General features: G+C 44.1%; 2 protein-coding genes across 2 annotated transcripts in view; both read right to left on the reverse strand.

Annotated features, from left to right (window-relative positions):
• slx4 (SLX4 structure-specific endonuclease subunit homolog (S. cerevisiae)) overlaps nt 1–9744 on the reverse strand; it is a 29871-nt gene extending 20127 nt beyond the window's left edge. The window contains exons 1-11 of the mRNA XM_053419376.1: nt 9545–9744; nt 8379–8911; nt 7792–7990; nt 7461–7676; nt 6951–7168; nt 5767–6062; nt 4575–4833; nt 3909–4078; nt 3624–3770; nt 3020–3189; nt 397–2801 (exon numbers count right to left, since the gene is read on the reverse strand). Coding sequence (XP_053275351.1) covers nt 397–2801; nt 3020–3189; nt 3624–3770; nt 3909–4078; nt 4575–4833; nt 5767–6062; nt 6951–7168; nt 7461–7676; nt 7792–7990; nt 8379–8793 — 4495 coding nt within the window. The 5' untranslated portion in view covers nt 8794–8911; nt 9545–9744. The remainder of the gene's footprint in view (nt 1–396; nt 2802–3019; nt 3190–3623; nt 3771–3908; nt 4079–4574; nt 4834–5766; nt 6063–6950; nt 7169–7460; nt 7677–7791; nt 7991–8378; nt 8912–9544) is intronic.
• Nucleotides 9745–11193: 1449 nt separating this feature from the next.
• Nucleotides 11194–20358, reverse strand: part of crebbpa (CREB binding protein a) — a 45345-nt gene continuing 36180 nt past the window's right edge. Inside the window, exons 19-30 of the mRNA XM_053418718.1 lie at nt 20034–20114; nt 19450–19506; nt 18683–18760; nt 18525–18592; nt 17922–18072; nt 16747–16893; nt 16540–16653; nt 16244–16409; nt 15951–16118; nt 15508–15669; nt 14889–15170; nt 11194–14680 (exon numbers count right to left, since the gene is read on the reverse strand). Coding sequence (XP_053274693.1) covers nt 12461–14680; nt 14889–15170; nt 15508–15669; nt 15951–16118; nt 16244–16409; nt 16540–16653; nt 16747–16893; nt 17922–18072; nt 18525–18592; nt 18683–18760; nt 19450–19506; nt 20034–20114 — 3694 coding nt within the window. The 3' untranslated portion in view covers nt 11194–12460. The remainder of the gene's footprint in view (nt 14681–14888; nt 15171–15507; nt 15670–15950; nt 16119–16243; nt 16410–16539; nt 16654–16746; nt 16894–17921; nt 18073–18524; nt 18593–18682; nt 18761–19449; nt 19507–20033; nt 20115–20358) is intronic.

Genomic DNA, 20358 nt, shown 5'->3' on the forward strand with positions numbered 1-20358 from the left:
ACGTGGAGAAGTGCATGCTCGATCGATGATGTGCGCTTGGTCATCGATCGCTCTCTCCACCGACCGCAACAGGCTTCAACGTGCGGGTGCTCGGGCCCGCAAGTGCTACAACGTAGCCCTAGTTACAGATTGGGATTTGTCATATAGCGTTAATTAGTCACATTGTTTTATCAAACTTCTCGATGTAGATGCACAAGAAAAAAAAGTACTTTACTCAACAAAATAGACCCATATATATTGAACAGTTTTTTAAGAATTTAAGAAATTTAGTGTGAATTTCTTTTACAATTAATTTGACGTTGCTCTAATTGCTATGCAGGCTCTTTGAGTTGCTGTGCGTGCATCTGTTTACACTCATTTGGAAATTATTATTCCGTTTAAGTAAACTAACCATACCTGGCGTTTTGAGCTGAGCAGAAGGGTTCAACCTCCAAGAGAGAGGAAGAGCCTCCTCTTGCTCCTCCTCCCAGCTGTCCCATATTTGGGGGTTCAGGAAGCTGTTGTGCGTGTCAGGTGGTGACGGGGTGAAGGAAGCGTTTCTATGAGCCTGTGCGCTGGTGGTAGGTTGTGCACTGTGGGCTTTAGATGGAGAGGAGTTCACCAAATCGCCACAGCTGCTCGATGACATACAGTGACTAGATGGTGGAGGATGACAGTCAGCAGAGGTCGTTTCTTTTCGTTCCAGGCTTCGTTCCTGCTGGCTGGATCCCCCGCTGTCCTCCAGCCTCAGACTGAAGCAGCCGGGGTTCGCTTCCACGCAGGCATCCAGGCCCCACGAGTCATTGAAAGCAATGGGAGGCTCGTCCATGAAGCTCTGCTGGAAACTGGACAGGGCAATCTCTACCTCCTCACTTTCTTCTTTTGCCTCCGTCTGTTTTCCTTCATCACGTGAGTCTTTACTTTTGCACACGCTTTCTGTCCCCTCATTTTTTATTCCCCGTCTTTTGAGCTTATCCCCTGTGTTCTCATGACTGCTGGACTCAACAGAACGTTGACTCTCACTGGAGGACTTATGTTTCTGTGAACTATGAAGACCTCTGTGAGATGAAGAGGGGGAGGACAATGGGGAGAGATGAAAGCTCCCTAGCTCTGTCTTCTCTAGGCTCTCAGATGACGCCCTATCCCCCCCTTGACCGGTTGACCTCTGCTTGTCGAGGCTGCTGTTGAGCGGGGAGTCAGCAAGAAGAACAGGGAGCTGTCGGAGCCCTGTGTGCAGGGGAGTGCTGCTGTAGGGCAGCCGCTGGACGTGCTGGGGTGTCTCCTCCCCTGAGGGAGCTTGGAGGGGAAGACGGTGAGATGAGCTTGAGAGGAGTGAGAGTGTAAGTTTGTGCGGGAGAACTGCAGACATTTCTCTGTTCTTACTTCCTTCATAACTACTGGTTCTTTGAGGGGAAAACTTGAGATCGAAGCTGGAGCTACAGGGAGCCGTCTCTTCCAGGTTCAACCTGGGAACGCTGCCCTCTGTTGGGCCAACGCGGGCAGAAACTACGGTTGCACTGCTCGAGTTGTGAAGTGTGTTATGAAGTGGTAGAGCAGGGGAATAGAAGAGAGAAGAGCGTGAAAAAGACGATTCGCCTCTAGGGAACAGCTGTGTCCTGCAAATGCTGCTTTTGGTCTGGGTGGAGCTGGACCTGCTGGAGCTGGTCTTATTGCATATTTCCTGCTGCACCGGTGTGGATGGGATCAACCAGGAGACCTCAGGGGAACAGTCTGGACTCGGATCATAACCGGAACCTGGATGACCTTGACCCAAGGCTGCAGATGGATCAGGATTTAACTCTAAACTACGGGACACTTTATTCTCCATGAGGGGTTCTGTGGGTTTCAGGATTGACTGAGGTTTGATTTGAGTGTAACTCTGCAGCTTCTGGACAGCGAAAGGAGAATGTGGCGAAGGACTGTAGCGTCTTAGAAAAGGGACATCTACCTCCATGTCCTCGCTTGAGTCGGACAAAACTATGAGCTCCGGCTCCTTCTTTTTGGGGGGTGAATCAGGAGAAACAGGAACACAAATACTACGAGGACCTTGGCCTTCTCGCTTCAAAGACAGACATTGCTCTGGCACGTCCAGTTCCCCCACCTGACCAGGGGACAGACCTGCAACAGGCAAGTTGGACGTACTGGGTGGAGGGCTCTGGGAAAAGTCGTTGAATCCGCCTGGTGAGGACTGAGGCAAAGTTCTGTTGGAGAGTTCGCATGGCGGTTTATGAGAGGACTGGTGTTTCTGGTAATGTGAGGTGTGTGTCTTTGGTGGGCTTGAGGTTGTAGGTGACAAGGAAGAGAGGTCTTTCTCCTCGTAGACACCCCAAGTGTCTGAGAAGAGGCGACTGTAGGTGAGATCCAGGCTGGGGTCTGGCTCAAGTTGAGAGTTCGGCTTTGGAGTTTTCTTGCTCAAGTCTCTTTTAGCTTCTGTCAGTTCTTCCTCGCCATCATCTACCTTTTCCTGCTCTTCATCGTCCTCTACTGTGTCTTTCTCCTCCTCCCTCTTTCTCTGTGTTGCTGCAAACTCGTAGATCTCCTCCAGCTCTTCCTCGTTCACCTGTTCCTCACAGATCTCTCTTTCACCAGATGCGACATCATCGGTTTGATGATCTTCTTCTTCCAACCTTCTCTCCTCATCATCTCCACCATCAGTATCTAATCCCTCGTCTTCTTCATCCTCTTCATTCCACATAGAGCGGAGGAGCACCATGAAGGCCTGGTCTGTTTGGTCGTTGATGTTCTCGCCCTGGTTCGTGTAGTCTGCCTCCTGTTCAGGAGTCGGTGACTCACAAAGCTGCTGCAGCTCCTGCAAGTCGAACCTTAATGGAACACAAAAAGAGAAGAGTCATCCCATGATGATACAATGAATTTGCAGCTTTCTTTCTTGTCATTTTAACTTGAAATAAATGTCACGTACAAAGTTTGGTTTGATGTGAGGGGGCATTATGATTATGGTCTTAAAACAAAAAGTGATCAAAGTGCATGGTTTTTACAAAAATCTAATATTAAATATCTGTGCTTTAATATCTACACTCACCTTGATGCCAGCTCTAGTATGTGAGGTCGCAGTGAGGCTGGGATGGAGCAGTGGGCCGTGTACAAGTACTGCAGCAGAGCGAACACAGCCTGACCCGGGACGTCGCTCATCAACACCCTCTGGGCTGCAGACGAACCCTCCTCCTGAACCCCGAAACCTCCTTCATGTAGCTGGGAGAGGATCAGAGGATGGAAGACAGAGGAAATGATGAGTTGAAAGTCAAAGAGTAAGAAATATTGATAGAAGTTCTGAGAAAATATTGGATACTGGAAATCTGTCTTTATTGTATAGTGTTGTAAAAAACACACATTATATTCAATACAAATTCCAAGATTGGATTTGATTACTTCAGGTCCACACGTCCCCACGCAAGTTGTTTGAGCTAAACCTCTGTGACATGCATCAGAAAATACTTGCTCAGCTTAATCTGAGGGATAGAAACGTGTCCAGTACTGTGACAGGGACACATGTCAGTCTTCAATAGGTCCTCTGTCAGTTTTACTGCATTTATTGCTGAAAACCAAACTATGAAACTGAAGAATAGTGGATTTCTACCTAACTCTAAACTAGTAAAAGAGCTGTGCTCATGTTGGATAATTGTTACCATTTCTGCCAGCAGGGGGCAGCGGGCGTACACCATGAAGGAATGGGCAAAGTAGACGTCTCCACTGTCGACCTGGATCTGCACATCACTGAGCTGAGGGTTGTTCACCATGCTGCTCAGGTCGGACTCCAGTCTCGATAGTGCCACCTACAGAGGAACCAAAGATACACGGTCGATGTTTTTAAACGGAGATCAAATTGGGAAATTGTATCTATTAGTGGATACATGTGCACTGAACTGAAGATGAGAATCACTTCAGTTTAATGTGATCATGACTGGTCCTACCGATCGGTGGCTGCCTCGCTCTTCATCTCCACGTGGCTCGTCACTTTTCCTCTGTGTGTTTTCTGAGTGTGTGTGTGCCGCCTCTGGCAGGAAGCCGCTCACACATAGGTCAGCCTGCTCCTCTGACTCCTCCAGGAGGTTCGTAGACACACGGGCTCTGCTCTGCTCGTCTGTGGGAACAGAGACAATTAAGATCTGAAGTTTAACTATGAAGCATACCAGAGAGTAGCAGTATATGCCAATCATTAAAAAAGGAAAATGTACGAAAGGTTTCTTTCTAGAGTTGTGTATAGGGCTGGACGATATGACTCCAAATCAATACCTCGATTAAGATGCATTTATTTATTATTATTAAGAGGAACTGACATGAGCAAATGAAGTCGGTTTGAGGTTATAAATGTCGGTTTTGATCATTTTAGGTTAATTGCCCAGCTCTACTTGTGTATGAAGAAGGGAGAATTTTATCAAGGTCTTCAATTTTTCCCCTTTCCCCTAAAGGGAATACTTTTTTCTCTGTGTTACCAACATACACCACTATTAACAATATGTTTTCCAGATACACTGTGTATGACTGTACTGTTTATTATGACAAAGGCATTCCCCCGCCGCCAAAGGTAAACACACATTTCATGAGAAAACAGTTTGTGTAATGTGTGCGTGTCTTACTTTTGTCACTGCCCGAGGTCATGTATCTGCACTGTGTGGGGGTCATGCCGTCTTCAGCCAGCTCCATCAGGTCCCTTAGGGCCTGGCTGCCCACTGGGTGCTGCCCAGTGCCCGGGGTGGAGGGAGCCGAGGAGGAGGCTGCAGTCTGGGAGGAAGAAGGCAGGATGGAGGAACTGGTCCCTGCCACAGGAGTTCCTTCAGTCAGAGGTCGCAGAGAAGACTCAGACTTGTTTCCAGCGTTCAAAGGGGCTGCAGCAGTCTAAAGGTGGAAGAGATCAGTTTAGATTTAACTCAACTGTTATTTAACTTTTTAAATAAAAAATTCAATGATTCATGAAAGCTTACATTTTACACATATTTAAAAAGCAAATACAACAAACGGAAATTGTGAAAACATATATTACACACATTTCTCATCAAAGTTTATCACTTTTTAAGAACAGTGGATCACTTTTCATGCTTTGACGCAAAATAAATGCATCAGCCCATATTTAATTTTTGTTTTTTCGAGCTGTTTGGTCATTTAAACTCGACCACCTGCACAACACTGAATTTACCCCCCTAGTTGTTCTTATTTACAGACGTTTTTGAAATAACAGTGAATTTGTCTGGAATTCAAGATATTATTTTACATCAAATACGTATAGTATATATGTAAAGCAACCTGGTATCACAGAGGAATTATAAGTTTATGACCACCAGTCACATGATCAGTTTCCCCATGATGAATACTGCATGTTGGAAGATTCAGTGTCTACAAAAATGTACTGTGAATACTTCATATACAAAGTGTGATGTTAATGAGAACCATATTTCTATATCTATAGTCATGGTTTACTCCACATGTCCAATTTATCTATAGTTGACATGTTAGTTTAGGATTTAAATTAAGCCTACAGAATCATGTTATAGCATTTTTTCTTGTCGTTCTTTTTACTGTAGTTTGTGCAGAAAGGAAAATGATAAACAATTAAAACCTTCAAAAAGACAACAGCATAGTGTTATGCCAAATTTGGAAGTTCTGCTGTCAGATTCTACTGATAAATAACAGTAATTCCCTTAGTTTCAGACACTTTATATATGAATCTGCACGACCAGACCAGACAGTGTTAACTCCAGTCTTATTTCTGTTCCCCACTGAAACCTGACAGACATAATACAACACGATATGTAATCAAGTCTGTGATCTCACCTTTGGGGTTTCCCAAGGAGTAATGAACTCTCTGAGCTCCTGAGTGTAGAAATCTGACTGACAGGTGAAGCTGCTGCTCAGCAGTGTGCTTTTCTGCCAGAGGGGGGCCGCCCTGCTCAAGCCACACAGGCTGCTGGGACTGCGGGTCGGGGTGGGGGGAGAGGGGGCCCGGCTGTGGAGGAGGAGAGCAGAGACACGTTCCTGCAGTTTCACCAGGGCCGCCTGAGCATCCTGAACGAGCAGGAGAGGAGGAGGACGAGGGATGGCTCCTTTTTTCTTCTTTCTACGCCCTTTACCTGCACCAGGTGGAGGAGACAGGTTTACATGCCGTCTGCATAAGAGAGTCTTTTTGCTAAGATCTAATCAAAGGCAATCTGGACTTGCTTGAAGTTACTGAAGATGTCTCAGCTCTTATCTAGAAGGCAAGCCTAGTTTCTTTCATATAGCACTGGAAAATATCCAAGAATCTTCACAGACATCTCAAAGTCCATAAATCTGCACATAAATTGGGTAATTAAGTATAATTTGTACTCATCATCTATGCATTTGGCGACTAACCAGACAATAATACAACTATATTCTAAAACCAATCATTACCCACAGTTTATATTATGTCTTTGAATGTTAAATTACCAACAGATATTAGTAGAGACACAACTTCAGGCCTCGCCAAAGTTAACACACACATGCGGACACAGAATACACTGATTGTGTTCTGAAATATTTCTTCCAGCAACAACAAACATAACAAGCAAACGGCTTCTACGGTTTCACAAGTTAAACAAAGTAAAATGCTTTACAGCTCCCACAATAAATTCACATACACACATTAGACGAAGTGTAAAAACTCCTGTGTCAAAATCCAGCCTGTTTAATTGTTCACATATAACTAAGTTCCTAAATTTGGTTTCTTCTGTCTTAACATGCCCGATCTAAATAGAAGAGGATACAGCAAAGTAAACGGCACGTTATACATCCTAGGAAAATTCTGATATTACTACCAGACACAAAAGGGTATCACGTCTAAGATGAATTAATTAGACACAAGTCCTAAGTGTGAGAAATAAAAAATCTAATTGAACCCAGAAGGTTATGTCATAAAAACAAAGCTAAAGCTTAGAAATAATATATACAAGTTCTTCTAATAAATTTAATGATGTATTATAAAAGCTCTTCTACTGTACCTGTGTCTGGTTTCAGAACTGCAGTCATGAAGGTGTGAGCGGCAGCGACCTCTGTTTTTAGCTGTGCCTCCCTGTTTTGTTCCAACAGGGAGGAGGATAGAGCCAGAGCCACCATGGTGTCTTCATCCAGAGGATCGGTCTTCTTCCTTGGCTTCTTCTTCGCTGGGACGCCAGGCTTGGAAGGGCCTTTCCTTTTAGTGCCTCCAGTCTGTGTGTGTCTGTGACGTTTGATCAAACTTTATAAGTGCAAACTTACTTGGTGATAAGCTAACTATTTATATTGTAGGAAAAGATGAGCAATGAAACATGACATGGTTCAATTCAACATTCTCATCAGAGTGAAATCCGGCATTGGGAGTAACTTGGTCCATGCAGGGATGAAAACCGTTATCATCAAAAGCCAACAAATGTTTATGGAGCAGTTGCATCACTTATTGTTACTGACAGTCAGCTCAGACGTGTATTAAGGTGTTGTCTTGTATCTGGACCGACAAAACCAGGCTGACTCACGCTGTGTTGACAGTTGGGACGTTCTGGGTCTCTTCAGCCTGTCTCTGCAGAGCCTGCAGCAAGACAGCTGGAGGTACGCCCATGTCTGAGGAGCAGCGCTTCAGGTGGGTCGAGCGACTCTTCTGGGACTTGAACGTCTTACCACAGATCGGGCATTCAGGGAGAGCAGGGGGTGGAGGAGGGGGTGGGGCGCTCTCTTCACTGTCATCCAAACACCTAAAAAGAGGGATCATTCTCACTGTCAATGTGACCAACAGTCTATTGCTCGTCATCTCTCGGAGTTAGATCAACCAACAGGGCACCAACAATAACAAAATATACATGTCCAAACCTGTTGGTATGTTGCGTTCGCCCATCGGGGTTCATGTGTGACAGGTCCCTGTGGCAGATCTGACAAAAGAAGAGGCCTCCGTCCTCCAGGTTCACCGCCTCGGTCTCTGCTGCCTCCTTGTCCAGCTCCTGCTGCAGTCTCAGGGCCAACGCCTCGTCACTGTCTGGGTAGAGACCAGAAGTGCTGGGTTGTGGAGGATCTGCGCACAGAGACGAGGGTGGACCGGATTCAAAACACATTCAGATACAAAAGACAAAAAAACCTAAGCACAAGAGAACCATGAGCAAAAACACACTAAGAGACCTGCAGAGCCAGGTGAGAATTCTTGGGTGGGTTTGTCTGGATAAGCGAACCTGATCTCATTACACATTCTCTTGTGTTAATAGAAACAGGTTGCAGCCTTAACTGTAAAAATTGCATGGAAGTAAATCAATAAAATTATTACAAATTATTATTATCATTTTATTATTATAACGATATAGCTAACAACAGGAGCAGGGGGAGAAGCACAGCATATATCTCTGCTACTTGATGGGTGAAGGACGCAGTGATTAGAAATCTGTTCAAATAGCATCACGTCATGTCACCTTGTCTTGGTGCCGGTGGGTTCGGAGTGCGGTCGTTCTCGTGGCCTGCTGGCGGGGTCGGGTCCCTGTGCACCAATCTCTGAGGACTGGCTCTCCTGAACTGTTTCATCCTGAGGAGCACTTTGTCTTCCGCTGTCAGGACTCTCTCAGCTCTGGCTCCTGAAGGCCCACCCAAAGACCCAGCGTCTCCTGAGTCACAGCCAGTCCCACTGCAGACAGACTGGGTCTCCGTGACTTTTGGCCGAGAGTCACCATCCTTTTTGTCGTTTCTCCTCCTCTTGTTGCCCTCGCTTGCCTGGCTGGAGGCTGACTGATGCTCTGCTCTCCGTGGAGGCCGTGGCTCACCTGGTTTCTTGCGGACTCGTTTCAGCAGCTTGGAAGCGAGATCTACAAAATCCTGGTCAGAGTCGTCCATGATAGTGAAGTTTTCCTCCCATTGAAAGGCCAATGGAGCTGCTGTCACGACCAGCCTGCCAAGATAGATGGTTTAGTGGGAAACTGCCACTCCTCCTGGGACAGAAGCACAACCACATCTAGGAAAAAGAAAAGGATATATAACAGAAAAATATTACAATACCCAAAATAGTAATGCATAATACACACACTTGCAGACGGAGAAACCAAGCATTCATTCATTCTCTCTCTCTCTCTCTCTCTCTCTCTCTCTCTCTCTCTCTCTGAAGGAGAAGAAGAAGAAAACAACAAACATCTTAGAACTCATATGTAAAACTATATGCACCTTTACTTTATGTCTTCTTTAAAGTAACTTCACATTAAATCTATACAAGGCACAACATTTAAACTTGAAATAACATGATTTGTACCGTTTGTAAAGTAAAAAAAAATCGAACTGCTGTATTTTAGTGACTTAGAACAGACCTTTCACACACGTTATACCCAGGTTTATGAATAGGAAAGTCTACCCTTATCCAGATTGGGATTTGCAGGAAAACAAAATTCCCTGTTAAGAATGTTAGCACAACAAACACATGACCACATAAGCAGGGGCGTGTTAGCAACATCTAATACAACAGCGACGTTATCGTTAAGTACAAACGTAGCTTCGATAAGAGCATTCTGCCAGAGAAATAACGTTTGAGGTAGTTTGTTTATGGTGAACATATCAGTTAGCCTGCTAGCTGCTCATGCTAATACATTAGACTCACCCGGGTTTTAATGAACGAGCTCTTCCTCTTTCCACCTCATGGTTCGCGGCTCTGCTGCCTTAGTCCTTCTCTTGACATTTCAAATCAAATATAACTTAATTTGTTCATCGGTTGAAGAATAAAACAGACGAAAAGCTCATGGAGTTGTGTATTTACATTTTAAAACGACTCCCACTCCGCCGCGTAGATGAAAGCTTCCTATCATGTGATTCTGGGCCAACCAATGAGAAGTCGTCCGCTAGGTCACGTGACTAAGGCTCAGGAGTAATATGTCACAACTTGTTCCATTATTGATTAGCCAGAAGGCTCATCTATGGAGGCAACAGAGTAAAACGTGTTGAATTAAATATTTGTGAATGACTGTTTATATTTTCTATTCACTCCAACAAACAGGATGCTGTTTACAACAAGCATCTTGTGGTGGTACGTTTTATATTATGGTCCTTCTAGGATACTACAACACAGTGACGCTCAATTTCATGGAGAAAATCACAAAGATCTGAATTTCTCTAAATCAAACTTTTAAGTGAGAGATAAAAGTAAAATTCTATTTATTATCACTCCTATTCTCAAATAGTGAATATGTATTGATTTAAGTGTCCCATTAGAGACCCTGAGCTGAGCACGCCTCCATTTTTTGTCTAATATATCTAATTATAGTAATGAGCTTATTTTCATTTTGCATTCATCAAGAATATAAAACCGCTAAAATAAATCAAGCATTGATATTTAACTTAGTTTTTTAGATGTCAACCAGCAACAGCTAAGTGTCTCACAGTTCAGCCATATTGATAATGTATTTATACATGATAGATATATTAGACTATTGTTAATGTAAAGTTTTGCAGAATAAAAGACTAGACTTAACTGAGTTGATTTTTTAAATGACTTGCAGTATGGCAGATGTGATCTTAATCTCTGGTCAGTTATTCTTTCCCTGAGCAGATCACCAGTGTTGTCTTATTGCTCAAACAGTGTTATCTCTTAACGAGGTCCAATTTCCCTATTTTGTGCAATGTGCTGCAAGTAATCATCTTAAGTGATCAGAAGCTGGCACCAACTCAGATCACATACAACTTTTTTAAGTCAGGATTTACACCTCCAAAACCGTATTTCCTCCCTCCATCTTTTCTTTGATATTAGTGTCAAAATGTATTATCTTGGAATCCAGACTTACTTGTTAATTTTCAATGTTTCCTTGAATTCCTTTGATAGGTTCAAAATATTTAATTAAAACTCATTCTTGATTCTAGATCAGTACTTTTTATAATTTCACTGTTTCCTGGAAGTTATATGCAGTCGATCGGAGCCGACTGTCATTTATATATGCTTTACACAGGAAGTGATTAAACTCAATCAAATAAAACGGATGAGGTATTAACCCTTCCAACACATCCTTGCAAGTAACTGATTAAAAACCTACAGAATTAACCTTTTTAGTCTCCAAAAAGCTCCACCTTAGAGGAGCTGCATCACAACAAACTATCCTCACTGTGGCAAAACCTGGACCTCAACCAGAGTTGTATAGTTGACACTTTTTTCTCCAAATTGTTGCTGATGACTGGATGATAAAACACTGCCAAGTTAAAACAAACAAACACAAACCAAGATGAGTGATACCTCATTATTTAGCCAACAGACTACTGGAGTTCTTCTGCTGCACACAGTTTATTTAACAATATGGTATATAAGTAAGAAATGAGTCTTTAACCAGTATATACAGTGATTTCATTCTCTCTTCCTTATATTTATAGTATTTTGCTTAATAACTTGATGTACAATAGGAGAAAAAGTAAATCCCCCTAATTCAAGTTTTTTCGTGTGAGAGGAATGAGGGTTGACAAAACATTTAACATTTTTCCAGGGTGATTCTCAAATGTGTCCTTCATCCCTAGATAACACACGACTTAGTGTACAATTTAGAGGAAGGGGCACCATGGGAGATGTGGCCTACAAACAACCGGTGATCATTCCACCTCAGCTTAGGGGGCTGGTCTCTCTCACACTCTCTTTACACTTTACAATATTTGTATGACAAAAATGTATGACAAATTCTTTTTAATGTCAAAGCAACAATTTTCTACACCTGCAAGACACTTCTTTTTTTCAAATTCCAGGCCACTGAGATGTAGATTGCAGTCCTTTGTCATCTTTGTTGGTGAAACCAGTCAAAGCTGTGTTTCTCTTAGTGACTGTGAGGGTTTGTGTCAGTGTCTTCATGTGTGCCTGCATACATGCCCGTGTATACCCAACCTGGCGCAGTCCATTTCCTAGTTGTAATACAACTGAGTGCTCTTCATACACACAAAGAGGAAGGGAGCAGTCCCTGAATGCATCGTCTCGGAGTAATGGTACAACACTAGATTACATTGCCAGGAGTGACAGTTTGAGAACAAAAACCTGGCCCAATTCCCAGACAAATTATTTTACAGTTTCAACACAAATATGCTTAAAGTTTTTTTCCAAAGGTACAAAATAAAAAGATATGAATAATATAATGAAATTGTACATTTTCCTTAAAAAAAGAAAGAATGAGAAAGGCATGAAACATACCAAAAACAAACCAAAAATAAAATTGAGTATTGAACACATTTGGTCTCAACCAAAAAATATATTCTTTGTGATTTAAATTTAACTTTAGAAGCATCTTGCAAATTCCTCAACATCTTAAGGAGGAAACCACCTTCCACTTGGGTTTAGGAAACAATTCCTCAGAAGTGTTGACTTTTTTTTGTTTTGTATTTTTCTCAACCAAATTTTCTTTTTACAACAACTTTTTACTCAGTACAAAAAAAACATTCTCAACCATAGAAAGAACAAAGCGAACAGCATAAAGAGTCTGAAGGGAAGCTAGAAGGAAGAAGAGCAATGGGAGGATGGGTCCCTGGGAGTGAGATTGTGTTCCCAGCAGAAATGCTACAATCCCTCCACAAACTTCTCCAGAGTGTCCCCTGTAGCATCTCCCACCATCCCCAAGTCACCGTTCAGCCCCGCTCTATTGGGTGTGTTAAGCTGCGGCAGCATGGCACTCTGTTCTGGTGTCCCCAAGTGTCCCTGCTCCATGGATTGCATCGAGCCCCCGAGTCCCGGGTGCGGGGAACCCGAGTGTGGCGAGGGCTGGGGCTGGATCTGCGGCGATGGACTGGAATGTGGCGGCTGTTGCGAAGGCGGACAGGGGGACTGGACGGGCGCAGGGGAACGGACCTGGTTGCTGAGAGTGTTGGCTAGTGTGGGCTGACCAGGAAGGTGGGCTCCACCCTGGGGCTGGCCAGCCAGCAAGTGGGTCTGGGGGCTCATCGGGCTGGGCTGGGCGGGGGAGCCCATCTGCTGCTTGAGGACGGCCTGCTGCTGCTGCTGGGGAAGCTGCTGCTGCTGTTGGAGCATTCGCTGATGCAGCAAGTTCTGGCTGGGGTCCATCACCATGCCTGGCTGGGCCATCTGAGACAAGGATGGGAGCTGGCCCATGGGACCCCCAGCTGCTCCTGGGCCTGTCTGCATGGCTATTTGCTGCTGCTGCTGCTGCATGCGGATCTGGGAGTATGTAGCTGCTGTACCCTGCGTCTGTGCAGGGAACTGGCCAGGGTGGCCCTGAGGCATCACTCCCTGCTGCTGTTGTTGTTGTTGTTGTTGTTGTTGTTGTTGTTGTTGTCTTAAGAGCTGCCGACGGTAAAGCTCCTGGAGCTGGGGGTTGTTGTTCATCAGCTGTCCTTGAGCCCCTATAGCTGCCATGCCCTGCGCAGGAGGCTGCTGCGGCTGCTGTGTCGGTATCCCCGGCCTCTGCACTGCTCCTCCTGGCATGGCCATGGCCTGCATTGCAGGCATGCCGGGCTGTTGTTGCTGACCTGCTTGCTGTGGCTGGTTGGCCTGGTACTTGGCCGTTCGCTGTTTTATGAAAGCAGCCATTAGCTGAGGGTTTGATTTGAGGATGTTGAGAACTTGCTGCTGCTGTTGCGGTGAGCTGGGAGACTTGAGGGTACGTAGGAGGTCCTGCAGGGCATTGGGAGCTATAGCACCAGGTCTCTGGGGTGTTTGTGGCCGAGCACCTGGCTGCTGTGTTATCAGAATCCTCTGACCCTGCTGCCCTGGTAGCATCATGGCTCTCTGCATGGTCATGGCCGGCGTCTGGCCTGGGACGAGACCTGGTTGTTGAGTCTGAGCTGCCTGCATGGGCCCTGCAGCGCCGGGCCACTGTCCTGGGGCCATGCCGGTTTGCATGACCTGTGGCCCCCTGGGCCCAGGCACCATTTGCATGGGTGACTGCATTGGTCCAGTCATGCGCTGCTGTGGCTGCTGGGAGTTCATGGGCAAGCCGTTCATGTTGACCCGGTAGCTCTGCTGGTTCTGCTGGGCCTGTGCCATCATCTCGATGTGCCGCGCCATCTTGACTGCAGCAAGGGGAGGCTGCTGCTGCATCTGCTGAGGTGGCTGGGGCGGCTGGGGGAGTGGAGACTGTTGCTGGTGTAGAGGGGAGGCCTGGGGCCCAGGCTTGCCCTGGGATACTGGTGCTTGAGGCTGGCCATTGCGAGGTGCATTGGAAAAAGAAGGGGCCATGATGCCTGCTGAGTTGGGCGCCTGCGGCTGATGGGAGGGTGGCTGCTGGGGTGTCTGGGGAGTGTTAGGCTGGGCATGGGAAGTGGGGGTACTGGGGGCAGCTGATGCTGGAGGGGATGGCAGCGGCATGGTTCTTCCCTGCATGGTGGCCATTCTCCTCCTCATCAGCTGGGCCTGCTGGAGCCTGTGCTGCAGCTGCTGCTGGCGAAGCTTGTGCTTGATGTTCAGGCAGAACGGGACAGGACACTTGTTCTCCTGACAATGCTTTGCATGGTAACAGCATAAAGCAATAAGCTGCTTGCAAACGGGGCAGCCACCGTTGGTTTTGCGCTTGCAGCCCTTGGTGTGTTGAACCACTCGCTTCATCTTCTGGCAGGATGGCAGAGAGCAGTTGGCATTGCGACACTGACAAGCATGGACCAGGGACTGGATGCAGCGTTGGATACTTAGGCGTCGGCTCTCCTGCGGGCTCTTGGAGGCCTCTCCACTCTGGCCGTTGCTGTCGTCGTCCAGGCCGAGGCCCCACTTCACCATCTGGTGCTCGTGGCCCTTGACGTTATAACAATTGATGCAAAGATCAAAGTCCTGAAAAAAGGGAGGGAGAGGAAAACAGTTAACAGGAGTTAAAACGTTTCAAAAATGTATTAATGATAAGTTTCATATATGATCTCTGTGATCAAGTCCACTTCCCTTGTCTGTATATAATAAAAAGCTGAACAGACTTCCACCTTATTGTTTTACCTGCTGTGACTATGTCAAAACATAGTAAGGCACAAAAATAGCAGCAACTAACCTCACACACGGTGCAGTGCCAACGTGTCTCCACATGGTGCTTGCACTCGTTGCAAGTGTAGACAAAACGATCCTGTCCCTGGTTGTGCAATTCAACCAGCATGCACATGGTGCTCCACTTACACCGCCTGAGGGAGCTGAACTCCCAGTGCTTATCTCTGGCCAGAGTGAGGAAGGCATCACGGCCGTCCATCAGGTCGCAGGAGAGACAAGGGTCGGGGTCAACGATGGGCGGCAGGGTGTTGACCAAGGGACCAGAGTGGAAGTGAATGACAAAGAACACCTTCACCAGAGAGAAATTAAGACAAACTTGAGTCAGCAAAGCACAAATAAAGTGAAACAAGTATTTAAACTAGGGATTTTTTTATTGATTATCTTCTGTAAAATAAAACCAGATATTTTACCATTAACCTTTACCCAATTATATTACCCATTCCAAAATAAAGATTTTAGTTTAGTTCAGATTTGTTTTACTATTTGTAGTAATGGTAATATCAAATTTAATTTGGCACAATGTAGTAATTGATTAAGTCAGCACAGAGTGCCAGCTGAAGTTTACATAATCAAAGATTCAATTTATTATTACATGTAAACGAAGGAAAAACAGATAAAAGCCGGACCTCTTTGTGCTTCTCCATGGAGGCGTACAACTTCTGGGACAAATCATTTGCTACATTCGGCATCCCAGGCTTCTTCTTATTGGCTCGGCTCACACTGCTCTTGTTTTTATTAGTCTTTTTGGTGTTCTTCTTTTTAGCATTTTTGCTGTCACCTGGCGTACCCTGAGGAGAAAAACAGCGTATTAAATCATCATATTCTTTCATCGTGTGGATGATAGCCTGTCTTTCCATCGGTCAAGATACTTCAAATTACAGTGAGGATTTTGGTTCTTCAGGAGGCCGTGTGTTAGAACAATAACAATATTCCAGGTTTGACAAAGTAGTGTAAAAAATAATATTCATGTTGTATAGGAATGTTTAAGGACCAAATAGTTGTCAAAGACAATATGATTAAACAGTGGACTTGTAGTACCGCGCTATCAAACATCATACAAAGTTCTTACCTCAGGAGTTTCAAATGTAGCTGTGTTCTCCTCCTTCTTCCTCTCCTCCTCCTCCTGCTCCAGCTCCTTGATGCTCTCCTCCAACACGTTGGGCCAGAAGTCGCCCTCAAAGTAGGGCAGCTCATTGGCGCTGATCAGTCGATCCTCAGTCGCCTGTTTGAAGATGTCCTGTTGATAAAAAAAAGATATCCACAATTTAAAAACATTATTCTTAACATTATTATTCAAAACTAAGCAGAGACGTGACCGGAAACAGCAAATCAAAACAAGACTTAACCAACAAACCACTATACCTTGTAGTCGTGAAGAATCCTCTCTGCAAAAGCTTTGTCAAGCATCTTCCTGTACCACTCCTGCAGCCTCTTAGGCTTGGGGATCTTCTGATCACAAGGATGGCAGTGGAAGATGTAATCATCTCCTTCACTGGGAGGGCATGCCCAGATGTGGCCCTGGGCGTACCTGCAGACAGTGTTAAAGGGAGGAGATCTGTTGGCCTAGTACAGGATCCAATCAAAACCTTCTTTCCCAAGACTCTTCCCCATGTTGTAAGCTTTTGAGAGGTGAAGCAGAATAGATGGCTGAGGCTTACCCGAGTTTCTTGACATATTCTAGATAGCCGATGAGGATCTCGTGGTACACTGCTGTTCTTAGAATCCGAGGTCTGAAGAAGTGAATACTGTCAAGGTATGATATGTAGACCCGTCTGCAGAGGAAGAGAAGAGGACCACGGTAAATATCACAGGTCAGATCCCATCTCTACTGCCATATACCACATGTAATAATTCGATGTACAGACCTAGTGTTGGGGAAAGGGCTCTCGGAGCCGTACTCCTGCACGTGCATGCCAAAGAAGCAAACGTCCACGCCGTCAATCTCCTCAAAGGCGAAAAGTGCTTTGGTTCTGTAGGGAAAGGTCTCAGACATTTCCCCCGTGTCCACAAATCTGTAGAAATTAAGAAAATAGAATTACCTCCTCACGGTTGTATGCATTCAACAAGCAGTCACATTTACATTCATGTCTACCGAGAGTCATATAATTTACATAGCGATTTAATGAAAAGTATGAAGTGTATGGATATTGAGGTTTGGCCAAAAGCATGTGTATATTAAGATCTAGTCATCTACACAACAACCCAGAACATTTCCTGAAATCAGCCTTGGACTATTGGGAACTAAAACATGTAATCTGGGGGTGATATGGAGTTAGGAGAGGCTGTACAGGCTGAACAGTAAGGTGCGGACTGAGTAAAGCTGCAGATTTGTTATACTTACTTTATTTGACCAGGGAGTAAAGATACTCTACACACCTTGTAAAGGTATGTAACCTTTAAACCATGTGGTTTTAGATGACCCCCTCTATTGAAAATCAAGTTTCTAACTTCTCTCATGTTCACATGGTGTTTATTTTTAGAGAAGATAAATGTGTTAACGGTTAATCAATTCCAGGGGAGGAACTTCAAAAGAACATTTCAAGTCATTCCTCTGTCTTTTACTGTGACTCAAACGGAAACAAGAGTCACAGGCTGTCATAATGGGATGATTCAGGTCAAGAAGCCTTTAGTCAATAAAAGAAGCAAACAGTCTTTAATCCATCCACCTGAAGATAACAGGTTTCAGGATGAGGGCCTCCGCCCTGTGAGGATGGGGCGAACATCGCAGACTTTGATCTTGTGTGAGGAAACAGTAAACCACTCTCAGGGAGGGTGTAAACTCCATTTTGTCAAACCATCAGGCTCCACCATTACTCTTAGTGGTACAAAATCTTTATATATGGCATTCATCTTTGTAAGGCAGAAACAATAAACGAATCAACTCAGGGCGAATAACAACTGTGCCGATGCATCTTCAACTATAAAAATGTGAGACAGCTACAGGTCATCTACAACACTATGGCCTCTCTTATCTTGTTGCTCCTGAAATCCTTATTGTCCCCCAGATTACCCATCTATCAGCAGTCAGTGATGCTCTCACCTGGATTTCATGCCTGGTTTAACCTCCACTGTTTTGTCGGAGCTCGCCACCACTCGTACAAACACCTCTCCAGCCTCCGGATGGTTTTGTCTCTTCAAGTATTTATTCACACGATCCTCTATGTACATTCCCAATCTAGTTGACTGCAGCCCTACAGTGATCAAACACAGAAAAGATATTTCAAAATGATAAATTCTAAACTTTCTGCAGGAGCCTTAAAATGAAATATACTAATGATAATGAAATAAGGAAAGCACTAGAACTGATGAATTGACGCTCTAATGATGGTATTTAGATCTCAGATCTGTTCATACTTATGCAAAGGTCAGATATCAAAGCACAGTTTCTATTACCTTGTGTGCTTGTGATAAAAAAATCTTCAAATATGTGGACCTTTTGAAAACTTCACTGAACCATACAGGGAAAGCTAGTCAATTGATCAATCGATAATCTAAAACAAGTGGGATTTTTAAATACATTTTTTAATTTAAAATGTAAAATGTGAGAATGATGTTTAAAGTGTTTGTCATGTGTTAGGCTGGATATTTCTGGGTTTTTAGACTTGTCAGAAAGACTAAATGAATATAAAAGAGCAGCACTTACGTTTTGCAGAGAACTTGTTGTCCTTCTTTGTTTTTCCACTCTTCTTTAAGCAGTTTTCACAAATGAATCTAGAAAGAGATCAATTAAAGACGTATTGTTACAATTTGCACATTAAATATGTAAAGAAAAACCTAGGAGAAGCTGAGTAAACATCTCACCCGGATGGCCAAATGACGTCGTAGTGTAGGACGCATATCTGGTGCATTTTACGTCCACAATCTTTACATTCAACAAACCTGAAAAACAGCAGAGACAAATACAATACTTAACATTTCCACATGCACTTAATTATAAACGCTACTGCCATGCTCTGTTTTGACATGAATTACTGAAAATGTTTAATGCAAAAATATTGTTCTGTTTTTTAAAACTGTCCACATCATGTTTCTGATGCTGTCATTTGTATAAATGTTGATATCTTTACTGCTGAGACAGCAAGAAACTCATCTCCATTCAAATCAATGTTCCTCCAGTCGTTACACAATTGCAAGCCAGCCAATGCAAGTGTGCCTTTGTGGGAGGTTCAGTAAGTCCAGAATTCTGCATTTGATTTTACATTAAGTCACAACGAGGGGCCCTGCGTTCTTTGACACGCTAATTGAGTGTTACACTCAGCAGGTGGCGTTGTCGAGTTGCCCTGAGGCTTCACTGAAACCGATGCAATTGATCAAAAAGGTTCAGAAAGAAAATATGCAGTGAACCACAGGCACAGAAACAAAGCCAGATGTGGATGACAGAAAATAACCTTTAAAAGATGTGATCTGCAACACAAAAGTGGAGCATTTGAACAGTAGTGCAAGGATTTTTAAAGGCGAATCATATTAACTTCTAGAAAGGGTTAGGTTTACAGAACACAAAGAAGATACAGTATTTTCTCTCTGTGTTCATCCCACTTGATGAAGGGTGTGGGGTTGTGTGTACTTACGGTTCGGAGTCGAGTACGTCATTCTTCTTCCGTTCAAACTGGTCTTTTGATATCATCCTGAAAGGTGAGGGAGAGCAAGGGGGAAGAGTCCTTTTTTAGTAATAACGGCCTCTCAAAGCGCTACATATCCCAGGTCGCATTCCCACAACCTTTGGTAAGTGGCCGTGGCCGACCGGCTCTAGCCCAACATGTGGGCTCGCAGACTTTTAATGTATCGATAAGCATCTAAAAACCAGGCACACTTACTGTAATTTAATTGCAACCAATTATAACAGTGGATATTAAGTCCCAGTGAAGAATTATATCATATCAAGCAACAGGCTAATAATGATAAGTTTTTGACACCTGGACTAATCTCATAAGTGAAGGACAAGCAAATAAATAATTAGAGCAAAGTTTGGTTTCTTAGGCGGTTAACCACTCTAAAACATCTTCATGGATAAGACTGATCTTTGATAAAAAAAGTTTCAGAAATAATAAAAGTGCAGAGATTTCCTCCTGTAATATGTTTCTAATTACTGGTATACTTCATGTGTTTTATGATTATCTTTTAAATGGATTGCAAGAAGAGTCAGTCTACTTACGTTTGTGGCTGTGCAGGATCATCTCCTAACGTCACACTCTCCCCCTGGATCTCATTGAAGCACTTCTCACAGAAGTGGTACCTGTCAGATACAACACATTCACATTTAGGACATACAAAACTATCAATTCTGCTGAACAACAGTTGAATTTAGATTCCCTGTATTTGTTTAACTGAATCGAAATGTCTCGTGATCAGCTACTTGTTGGTCTGTGCCTAATACAACTGTGCGCAAAATAACACTTGTCTTTTATGTTTATAATAGCGAGCAGGGAATCCCAGCGCTCCTATTGAGAGTGTAAATGGACTGCGCAGCAGGAGCTTCA

Source organism: Pleuronectes platessa, chromosome 3 (assembly GCF_947347685.1).
Source record: "Pleuronectes platessa chromosome 3, fPlePla1.1, whole genome shotgun sequence".
In the NCBI taxonomy this organism is placed as follows: Eukaryota; Metazoa; Chordata; class Actinopteri; order Pleuronectiformes; family Pleuronectidae; genus Pleuronectes; species Pleuronectes platessa.